The sequence below is a fragment of the Equus quagga genome, chromosome 11, assembly GCF_021613505.1.
Source record: "Equus quagga isolate Etosha38 chromosome 11, UCLA_HA_Equagga_1.0, whole genome shotgun sequence".
NCBI classification, from domain to species: Eukaryota; Metazoa; Chordata; class Mammalia; order Perissodactyla; family Equidae; genus Equus; species Equus quagga.
The window spans coordinates 64,132,311-64,144,018 of record NC_060277.1 but is presented as its reverse complement, the minus strand read 5'-3'; the positions used below and the strand labels follow the sequence as shown (position 1 = coordinate 64,144,018).

The window sequence follows — 11,708 nt, the reverse complement described above, 5'->3', positions numbered from 1 at the left end:
GACTCCACACGAAGGTTGGCCAGTATCGGGAAACCACAGGGACACAAAAGGCAGAATCCAGGTCCAGTATCCCCCGACTCAGTTACCTTCCCCAGGCCTGAAGGTGCAAGCAGGGCTGCGGGGACCGGTGCCCGGAGATGGAGGCAGAGGGCTGGAGGGGTGGGAGTCTGACAGGAAGTGGGACTTCTGCCTGCAGGGAGGGATGGGGGATGAACACCATGGACCCTGCTCTTTTCCTTCCTTCTGCTCTTCCATCCCAGCTCCCCATTGGCTGGACCCACCCAAAGGCCAGAGAGCAAGGAAGCCAACTGTTGCCAACTTCTTGGGGGTACTGGAGAAAGGCGGAAGGGGTCTGAAGGGTCACATGGCACAGGTCTTGACTTTGGATTTCTCACCACAGAGTAGACACGCTGACCCTTTGTCTTGGGCCTCGGAAAAGGAGCCTCACCTTTGGAACTGCCACAGGCCATGTTCATCTCAGAGACATTCAGGTCTGGGGGCAGGAGGCTGTTTGTGTGGGTGTACTGACTCCCACCCTGGACGAACATGTGTCTTCTAGCCTGGCAAACGTTCCTGGGATGAGGAGAATGAGGTCTGGGGAGCAGACCCTTGTCCATGGTCCCACCCTCTGCTGCCAGGGCCACCAGCAGGGACCACTCTCTGCCTGGCTGGTCCTCCATCTCGAGATCCTTCAGGGGCCTCCTTTACCGAGACTCAGTTGGCGGAACTCTGGCCCGGGATCCAGGAGACCTGGGTGTCTGGCTCTGACACTATATTCTGAAGGGTTACCAGATTTTATCACTAATCTGAATTTTCTCACTTGCATAATTAGAGAGCTGGACCAGATGATCATGATTCCAAGGGACACCTCTGATTCCAATGTCTAATTTCAAGACTTAAGGAGTGTAATCTCTAGGTTATTTGCATAATGAAAAGTGTATCTTTCCACAGCCAGGAGGTGGCAGCAAAGCTCTGTTTGGAAGGGGCTCAAAGTCCAGGTTTGGTGGCTAGGTTTTACTGCTGAATAGTAATGGTGATGACAATAACAATAATAAAAATACCATTCTTTTCATTACTGTTAGGAAGACAGCAGCCACATGCCCTCTCCAGTTTGGGCTGTACTACATTGTTTTTTTTAAGATTTTATTTTTTCCTTTTTCTCCCCAAAGCCCCCCGGTACATAGTTGTATATTCTTCATTGTGGTCCTTCTAGTTGTGGCATGTGGGACGCTGCCTCAGCGTGGCTTGAAGAGCAGTGCCATGTCCGTGCCCAGGATTCGAACCAACGAAACACTGGGCCGCCTGCAGTGGAGAGCGCGAACTTAACCACTCGGCCATGGGGCCAGCCCCTGTGCTGAGTTGTTGAGGACACCTTTTGCATAGGATCACATAGGAATCTTTGAACAGCCCTGTGGAGTAGGTGGGGAGTCCCAGGACATTCAGCTGCATGTTGAAGCTCAGAGATATTCCCTGACTTGCCCAAAGCCTTCTGGAAAGTATGATGTGCCAGGACAGGAATCCAAGTTTTGGTCCTGTGCACTCTACTCTCTCACTGTGTGGGAGACCCAAGGTGAGGTCCTCCGCCTCCCTCTTCATATTACAAGAGAATTAGAGGGGCCCTGGTGCCCAACCAAAGAGCCAGAGGGCTTGAATTTGGCTTCCAGCTGGGATTCGATATGCAGATGCTCGGAAGAAGACTCAGCACAGGACCCTCATCTTTATTTCCTTCTCTTTCTTCCAGGCCTCAGAAAAGAAAATAAAAAATATTTATCTTTATTGAGTCAGCTCTCATGGCCTAGTGGTTAAAGTTCGACACGCTCTCCTTTGGTGGCCCAGGTTCGTTTCCTGGTTGTGGAACCACACCACCCGTCTGTCAGTAGCCATGCTGTGGTGGTGGCTCACAGAGAAGAACTAGAAGGACTTACAACTAGAATATACAACCACGTACTGGAACTTTGCAGAGGAAAAAAAAAATTAGGACGATTGACAACAGAGCAATCAGAGCAATTGCAAGGCATATCTTTTCCTGAAAAAAAAATTTTATCTTTATTTTACTCTCATCAGGGCACACCTGCTGTCTAGGTATGAAAGACTCTCATTCATTCCCTCATCCCTCATCCAATAATCAGGATCCCAATGTAGTATAAGACACTGGTATTAACTGTGAAGAATAGAGGAATGTTCTTTCTATTCTAATTCAGAGATCTGGGGGTCCAGAGCTGGGATGTGGGGGGCCAGGTAAGTGCAGAGACACTTGGGGGTGTCTCCATTCTAGGGAGCCCCAGAGAAGTGGGGAGTGCTTGAGCAGATGGACCTCAGATCTGCTTTGGTTGGGGTAGCCGGGAGGAGTGATTCCATAGGAATTGTTTTGGACCCCTAACTGCATGGTGTATTAACTCCTCACATCAGAGGAAGCCCCTTAGCGACACAGGCAAAGCCCCAGAGTGTTGTCTGTCTGAACCCCCGTCTTACGCCCCACATATTCCTGAGCCGTGTCTCACCCCTCTCCATCATGATAACAGGTACCCAGAGTGCCAGCCTGTGCCAGGCTCTAGACAGAGGTGCTTCCTGCATATTCTTAGTTACTTCTCACAACAATCCTGTAACCTACATTGTTACACCCCACTTCACACATGAGGAAGCCGAGGCTTAAAGTCATGAAGTAACTTGTCCCAAATCACAAAGCTAGTGAGTGGTGGGCAGCACTGGACTGGGTAGGTTGGTATCCAGGTCTCTGACCTCTGCAGCACATGCCCACACAGCAGGAAAGCCCACCATGGTGAGAACCCCCTGTGCTGTAGGGCGAGCTGAAGAGCGGCCGTCTCATCTGCTTCTCGACACTTGGTGAGCCCTGGCCTGTCTGCAGCACCTCTAGATACGAGGGTGCTGATGCCTGCCCAATCTCCCAGCAGGCTTGTTGGAGGCTGAGATGGAAACGGCCACGTGAACACTCAGGAACACAAAATTGTTCTGTGTATGTGAAATGGTGTCATCGCTCTTATTGGGGAGGTGACATGGGGAGGCTGGAAGGCTGGACTAGGGGCTGGTCTCTGGGGACTTTGAGAATGGCCTCAGTTTCCTTGTCTGTAAAATTGAGGAGATTGAAGATCTCATTGTTAATAGACTCTTCCGGTCCTAAAGTTTAACAATGACGATGATGGTGGTGGTGGTGACAATGTGATGATGAGCATGGTGAGGGTGGTGATGATGATGAGGTCAGACATCTGAGGTCACCTGACCTCAGAATCATTTCCTGCCGCCACCAGTGCCTCCAGCTCTCCTCAACTTCCAACCCCGCTGTGTCAAAGGCACGTGGGGTGGGCTGGTGATGAGATGGAAAGGAGGACCTAGAAGGCCAGAGAGAAGGGGTGATGCAAGATGCTAGAGGACAGTGCGCTTGTCTCAAGGCCTGGTACACAGTAAGCCAGTACTGACTGCCAGTTAATGGTTTTATTGAGCTACAGGTCACATACCATACAATCCAATGGCTTTTAGTATATTCACAGAGGTACACATCCATGTCGGGGTCTAGTGGTGAAGATTCAGCACTCTCACTGCCACGGCCTGGGCTCATTTCCCAGTCAGGGAACCACACCACCTTCCATCAGTTGTCACACCGTGGTGGCTGTGTGTTGCTGTGATGCCGAAAGCTGTGCCATCAGTATTTCAAATACCAGCAGGGTCCCCCATGGTGGACAGGTTTCAGTGGAGCTTCCAGACTAAGACAGACTGGGAAGAAGGACCTGGCCACGCACTCTTGAAAATATTGGCCATGAACACCCTGTGAGTAGCAGCGGAGCATTGTCTGATACAGTGCTGGGGGGTGAGAGGATGGCGCAGAAAGACCGGGCAGGGTTCCGCTCTGCTGTAAATGAGGTCACCAGGAGTCAGAATTGACTTGACGGCACTAACAACAAATACATCCATCACTACAATCAATTTTAGAACATCTTTATTACCCTAAAAGAAAGCCTCCACCCCTTGCCATCAACCAAATCTTCATCTGTCCCAATAAAACCATGACTTTTATTGTTATCTCTACCTTACAGAACAAGGAAAATGAGGCTCAGAGAGTCTTGCCCAAGACCACATGGCTGGTGTGTGACAGCATCGGGATTCCATCCAAGTTTACTGGAACCCAAAGCCTACGCTCCCGGCCACACAGGTCAATTTGACCATTAAGGCAACTCAGAGTCAGAGAGTATGTGTGACCAGCTGAGGCCACACAGCTACTGCTATGAAGTGGTCAGGCTGAGGTTCAAATTTATTCTTGGCTCCTCATCCTATCCTTATTCCATCCTGCTGCATCCCTACCCCTTCAGGATAAACAAATCAACATAATCAGAAGCAGCGGCATCCTAGGATCCTAGGATCCAGGAGCGAGCCCTAAAACCAGCAGGAGCTTCTTTTTTGGTGCCTGGGTCCAGCCTCAGCCTGCTCTTTGGATGTGAATGGCTCTCCGGGCCCCGCTGCTCCCTTCACCCTTGGCCCTGAGCACGGTGGGGAGGAACTACGCAGGTGGAAGGAGTGACCCCAGCCAGAAGGAGGAGCCAGGCTTGTAAGACTGGTGAGCCCCTATCCACTCTCTTCCAAAGCATTGTCTTCCCAGGAGGAAATGAGGTGGAGAGCCCCCACTACCATTTCAGATGTCATCGGGAGCTTTGGGTGAGTCTGAGAGGAGCGTATATGTAGTCCCAAAGAGGGATGGGGTGGGAGAGCTGAGTTGCTTGGCGCAAAGAGCACTGCCTGGGGTGCTGGGAGCTTGGGGGTCTAGTCTCCGCCCTGCCCTGGACAACTAAGTCAGAGTGCTTAGTCCCTCTGGGCTCAGTTTCCCTGTCTGTAAATTTAGGGAGAAAATGGGGAACTGAATTTGGAAGAATTTAGGAGTTTCTTCCCAGGAAGAAAAAGTGCGACCGTCACCTCAAACGGTCTTTATTTTTAAACGCTAAGGAAGCTGGTGGTTTAGCTGGCAATGGGTTGGATTTCCAGCTTTTCTACTCGGGGCAAGGAGGCTCCACTTTCATATCCTCACTCCCTTTATATGTGCAATGGAGCCGGTAAGAATCTAAAAACCACCCCACGGAAGAGGAATGGGCCGCGATAATAAACACAGCAGAGCTGGAGGTCCAGGTAGTAAGGAGAATTTATTTCTCACTTCTTCCTTCCACTCTCCCAAGGTGTCCCATGGCAACGGGCATTGGGAAGGACTCATTCTTCCATCTTCTGTGGGAGGAAAAAAATCAGACTCAGGAAATGAGTCAAACGGAAGGCGAGGCAGAGCATCGTCTTCAAGTGGGGCAGCTGGGGAGGCTGGAACTTCAGGAAAATATCAAGGAATGGCGTTATTTCCCTTTGCGCGTTGTCAGAGCCAAGCAGCTGAGCCCCTGGAGATGAGATGAGTCCCCTGGAGACAGGGCGAGTCCCCTGGAAAGCAGGCGCTTCTTGGGCAGCATCTCTCACAATAGGGAGGGTTGGGGATGATAAGGTCTCTAGCCCCTGGTCCCTCACTGCTCCCTCCCCCGAGCTGGAGCACGGGGTCCTGGCTACAGCAGTGGCATCTGTGAGTGCACAAGCAGGGAAGAGGCACCGAGGGCACCCTCCACACTCTCCCTCCCAGTGCTCCCTTGGTCCCGGGTCTCAGGACTTCTGGAGAAGGCTCCTCTCACCTGGCCCCCCACGTCTCGGCTCTTGGCCCGCAGCTTGTTGACCTGGGACTCGGCGATGTCGGCCCTCTCCTCGGCCTCCTCCAGCTCGTGCTGGACCCTCCGGCACCTGGACAGTTGCGTGTTGGCCTGCTCCTCCTGAATGGGAGACGGAGCGGGTAGGAGGCTGAGGAGTCCCTCACTCTGGCTGAGGCCCTCAGTTCCTGAAGGCCTTTGGGGACCCGGGGAACCAGGAGAGCTGGGCCCCAGATTCCCTGCTGGCAGAGGAAGGAAAGCTGAGCTCTCTGGGGTGAGGACGATGCCCCCAGCTCCTGACCCTGTATACTGCCCGGATCACCTTGTGGGTGCTGCTGCCCACCTAGGTGCCCGCTCATGTTTCCCTGCACCCCTCCTCTATGCCGTCTCTCCCACTGGAGCTCTCTGGAGGAGACCCACCTCCGGAGTCCTCCCAAGGCACCCAGAGCTGTCAGAGACCAACGGCCCAAGTCCTCCTCGCCCTGTGCCTACTCTCAGCATCCTGTCTGTGGCCAGGCCATCTGGCAGGTCTATTTGAGTGTGAACCAAGGGTTCCTGACAAAGGTGGCCTGCTGGGCACCCTCCAGGCTGGCCAGTCCTGCTGTGACTGCCCCAATGCAATGGGCATGAATCCCTCCCCGCATTTACCCAGTTGCAATCTGTGTCCCTGAGGTCAGGAGGGAACCAACAGCCTCCTGGGCAGGCAGGAAAGAGGACAAGGGGAGAAGCCATGTGCTCAGTCATTTCTCCAGGGCAGGGTCCCCCTAGTTTTGTTCCTCAGAATCCTAGTCATGTGTGATACTCTGCATATGATAAAAAGGTTCCCAGGTCCATTAAGGGTGGGACATGCTACATTCTAGAACGCCTCTTCCCCTTCAAAGAGTCAATTACATTTTACCTACAAAATCTGAGGAGTCCTTGAAGTAAAACAACGAGTTCGACTTTGTTTACCCCAGAGTTTCCAAAATGATTTCTTTTCTATAAAGAAAAAGTGCGCCCCCCAACCCACCTCAACCCCGCTTCCTGCTATTAATATTCCTCAGACCCAGCATCCCCAGAAGATACTCTGGAAAACACCAGTTTCAGCCCACTCCATTTCCTTCCTGTTGGTTTCACCTATTTGACCAAGGGCAGATGGAAAAGGATGGACTCCAGTGGGAGTCAGGGAGGGCCCGGGAAGGACGAGGTGGTGGAGACCAGGGAGGGGGGCGAGGTCGGATGATGTGAATTAGGATGAGGGGCCTCGGGCCAGGTCACAGGGGCTGTCAGGGCTGGTGGGGTGGGCTGAAGTGGTTAGGGAGTCAGGGCGAAGCGAGGCCGGCAGGGTGGGCTAAGACGCCCTGGGCTGGGGAGGTAGGATAAAGTGAGCGGGCTGCGGCAGAGGGTGGGGACAGAGGGGGCTGGGCCGCGTGGGGTGATGCACGAGGCCCAGAGGAGATGGAGGGGACAGGTTTGTTTAAGGCAGACCAGGGCCGGGAGGAGGAGAGGCGGCCCTGTGTTTACAGCCTGCAAATGCAAACTCAGGCCCTGGGAACTCTAGGAAACAGGAACGCACTCCCGCTCAGAGCTGGGGACAGCCAGGCCAGTGTGGGATCCCGGGGACCCCCGCACTCACGGCCTCCTCAGCCTGCCTCTTGTAAGCCTTCACTTTGGCCTGCAGCTTGTCCACCAGGTCCTGAAGCCGGAGGATGTTCTTGCGGTCCTCCTCGGCCTGCAAACACAGCACCCGTGCAGGGCCCAAACCCATTGTGGCTTCCGATGGGGTCTGAGCAGCAAAGCGCTTGGGGAGGTTTCTGAGACCTCTACCTGGTAAGTCATTTCCTTGACTTTTCGTTCGTATTTGTGGGCCCCCTTTAGAGCTTCAGCTCCCCTCTTCTGCTCAGCGTCTAGCTCATTCTCCAACTCGCGCACCTGGTGAGGCAAAGAGAACACAGGTTCAGGTCGGGTCCCCGGGCCTCTCTGATGGACTTGTGTGTTAGTCATTGCAGGGTGAACTCAAGATCCTCTAACCATATTTTGCAAATGTGTCTCCTCCTAGGGCTCAAGAACCAAAGTTTGTTCATAAGGCCAGCACTAGTCCCTGCAGTAGCTTTGTGCAAATGAGAATAAGATGCCCTCTTTGGGCAGAGGCACGCCCAGGTGCACACAGCTTGGCTACTGGGCTGGACTTTGCGAAAGATACCCCTTCCTGGGGTCACACAGTTTGGCGAAGACCGTGCTTCAGACCTGACTTGTTCCTGTAGGCAAAACCTGCATGGCCCTTCATGGTGGCCCTGATTCCTGGTTAAGTAAGGCAGCAGGGGTCATGGAGAGAACCTGGGCCAGGAATAGTCAAAGGCATGTTCAAGCCCCAGGTTCAGCTGATTGATTGATCAGCAAGTCAGCTGCCATCTCTGTGAGTCTCTGTGTATTTAGGATGGAGGTTATAATTCCTGCCCAACCTACCTCAAATGTGGGGCTCTAATTAGACAGAGTACGTGAAGGTATTTTTTAAATGATAAAGAGCTACACAGGCGTTGTTAATTCCATAGCTTCTTATGCCTTTCCTGAAGTCTTGAGGTGAGAGGACAGCCATCGAGAATGCAGGTCACCAACTGTGACCCAACTCTACAATCCAGAGAGAGCCAAGCAGCAGGGGTGGTGGCTGGCCACTGGGAATCCCAGTGGCTGTGGAGAGTAGGTGACTTTGGCCTTGTAGGCTCACTAGAAACCCTGAAATTTACCAGTGGAATAGGCTGACTCTGGGCGCTGCTCCCACAAAGATCCCACCTCCCATCCCTACCGTCTGGGGGCTGGGAAGCTGTCTCCCACCAGGTTCTACAAAACATTTGTTCCCCTGGGAATGCGCTCAAGGCCTCTGTAAGGTCTACGGAACTAAGACAAGCGGGCAGCTGGAAATCGGTGCAGTCAAGGTGCCTTACCATGCGAGGGGGAGAGGAATCAGAGAATCATAGAGGGTGGCAAGGATCTAATCTCTCCCATGATGGAGGGATCCAGGAGGAGGACAGGCTCAAGCTCATTTTAATGGAACAGGACTGGGAATAATTAAACATAAGCACTTAAAGAAATTTTTGGGAAGCTCTGTCTTCCCTGACATTTACTTTTGTTATTCACGTGTCCATGGCCTAGTAGATCTTAGCCAGAAAATCCTTTCACATTTAAAGTGTACAAATGTGGGTGACCACATCCTTAGAGGCTGGCATAAAGAATGACTGCATTTTGGGGCTTTTCTGCTGGGGGAAGTTGCTTCCTTCTCTTTGCCTGCTCCTCATCCTCTTTGCCTCCCACTCTCATTTCCTCTCATCCAGGGACAACAGAGACGTTCTAACAACCTCCTCCGCGCAGCCCTTCTCTAAAATGTCAACTGGTAGCGGAGCCCATTTTGAAAAGAAATGAAATAAACTATCCCAGGTCTAAGGGAAAAGCAAGGGTACAGGAAACAAAGGGAGCAATCAGCAAAGGAACTAACCAAGTGCAAAATATGTTCCAGATAAACAAAAAGCAGGACTGTCCCGTGCGGGGCATTGAACTCCCTGGCGCATTAGCCTGGAGGAAGCGCCAATCACCCCGTTCAGGATGGGGTGAGAAACAGACCAACACTGCAGATCGTGGTTAGGAAATCTGGGAAGGGAGTGAGACCTGGGAGTGGGGAGATAACGGAGAATACAGATTTTATGTAGGATGGGCCATTGTTTATCAAAGTGGAATTTGGTTCAAAATGTAAATTACACCAAAATGTGGAATTTTATGACTGTAAAGTACATTTACCCCATTTATGTAGATCTGAATCTGTGTAAAAAACAGAATGTGAACATTTAAAAATGTCATTACACTACAGTTATTGAGGCAAAAGCATTCTAAAATGGATTTGTGCTCATTGGGGGAGAGGAACCCGTGAAGGAGAAATAGGCGGGAAATTTGGCTCACAGAGAGTTTTGCAAGTAGTCCTCAAACTAAATTTGCAGTCAACTCAATCAGTGGTCACTTTCCCACAAGCTAAATTTCCGGATTGTGGTTCTGCCTGTAGTGGCTGAACCGGTGTCACTTTGAGGATGAGAGTTGTCTCAAGCCACTCTACCCGGTTCTCCAGTTTCTGGATCTGCTTCTTCCCACCCTTCAGGGCCAGCTGCTCGGCCTCATCCAGACGCTGCTGCAGGTCCTTCACCGTCTGCTCCAGGTTCTTCTTCATCCGCTCCAGGTGGGCGCTGGTGTCCTGCTCCTTCTTCAGCTCCTCAGCCATCATGGCCGCCTGGTTAAGTTCACAGGAAATATCAGTGGGCCATCCACCCATCCCTACCTGGAGCATAGGGAAGATGCATGCTGACATGTGCCTCCCTCACTCAGCCATCACTGACTATCCATAGCACATTGCGTCTCCTGAGACTCCATCTCATTCCGTTTTTCCAAGAAGCCATGACTAACTGACTGTAGGCGGTAAGGAGATGAAATCTACTTGCCATGCTCTAGCTTAGAAGCCCCTTTCTTATCTCCAAACACCATCTCTGAAAAGGAAGAACAGAGCTCACATCTGTGATGGCCTTCTTGGCCTTCTCCTCCGCATTCCTGGATTCCTGGATAGAGTTCTCCATCTCCGCCTGGCACTGGGCTATGTCAGCTTCCAGTTTTTTCTTCGTATTTATCAGGCTCGTGTTCTACAAGAAAAATGAGACACCAAGGTATAGGTTATATTTGGACACTTAAAACAACTGGAAGGGAGAGAGTTGGGTGGGGAAGGAAATAAATCATGATCTATTTCTTATTTTTCATGTGGGGATTTGCTAGACACTGTTTCATTCTTGATCCAACAGAAAGTCCTGAAACAGACCCAGGAATTGTACATAAAAGAGCTGAGTGAGTGATAAAGGTAGACTTTCAAATATTTGAGGAAGGATAGATTGTTCAATAAAAGGCGCTGGAACAAGGAAATGATTGATAGACATAACCATATAAAGTAAAAAATAATTCTCATGATCAAAATATGCCATAAATAGAATTGAAAGGGTGATGACAAACTGGGAGACATTTGCAATGTATATTGCTGAAAAAATATTTCCTTCCTTAACATTTAAAAAAGGCAAATCATGCAAATAAGAAAAAAGGGCAAAAAGTACAAACAGGTAAAACACATCAGAAGAAATACAAATGGCCAAGAAATATGATGAAACGTTTCACCTCATTAGTAACCAAAGAAGCAAGAATTTAAAAAATGACGTATTTTTCAACAATAAAATTGGTGACAATTAAAAAAATAATAGCTAGGGTCTTGACAATTTATAGGAAAGAGCTCTTACATATTTTCCCAATGGGAATGAAAATTGGGACAACCTTGTTAACAATCAATTAACAATATACTGCACATGTCTTCATTGTTTTGACTGTGAAATATTGTTTCTAGGAATGTATTAACTTCTAGGAACATTAATAATAGTAGATATATATGAAAATTTAGTTATGAAGAAGCTCATCATAGCAATCTTCCTAATAGTAAAAAATTTTATTGAAATCACTTTAAAGTATCCAACACAGAGGATTGATTAAATGAAAGTACTGTAATACACAACTATAATGGACTACTTTTCTGCCATTAAAAATATTCAGGAGCTGGCCTGGTGTCGCAGCGGTTAAGTTTGCATGTTCCACTTCAGCGGCCCAGGGTTCGCCGGTTTGGATCCTGGGTGCAGACCTATGCACTGCTTGGCAAGCCATGCTGTGGCAGGCGTCCCACATATAAAGTATTGGAAGATGGGCATGGATGTTAGCTCAGTGCCAGTCTTTCTCAGCAAAAAAGAGGAGGATTGGCAGCAGATGTTAACTCAGGGCTAATCTTCCTCAAAAAGAAAAAAAATTCAAGAAGACTATTTAAAGATGTAGAAATATGTTCATGATACATTTTTAAAATGAAAATAAGTTGCAAAAAGATTGATCACATTTTTTCCAAAAGTATACTTATGTACACAGACAAGGGCTTAGAATGAAAGATCTCAAAATGTTAACAATATGGTTATTTTTCCTCTGTTCATTTGTATTCTC

The 11,708-nt window shown here is 49.8% G+C and overlaps 1 protein-coding gene across 1 annotated transcript in view; it reads right to left on the bottom strand.

The window, feature by feature from the left end:
• Positions 1-5,193: 5,193 nt before the first annotated feature.
• Positions 5,194-11,708, bottom strand: part of LOC124246350 (myosin-13) — a 47,689-nt gene continuing 41,174 nt past the window's right edge. The window contains exons 34-39 of the mRNA XM_046674410.1: positions 10,205-10,330; positions 9,757-9,927; positions 7,485-7,589; positions 7,294-7,389; positions 5,667-5,801; positions 5,194-5,223 (exon numbers count right to left, since the gene is read on the bottom strand). Of these exons, the coding sequence (XP_046530366.1) occupies positions 5,209-5,223; positions 5,667-5,801; positions 7,294-7,389; positions 7,485-7,589; positions 9,757-9,927; positions 10,205-10,330 (648 nt within the window). The 3' untranslated portion in view covers positions 5,194-5,208. The remainder of the gene's footprint in view (positions 5,224-5,666; positions 5,802-7,293; positions 7,390-7,484; positions 7,590-9,756; positions 9,928-10,204; positions 10,331-11,708) is intronic.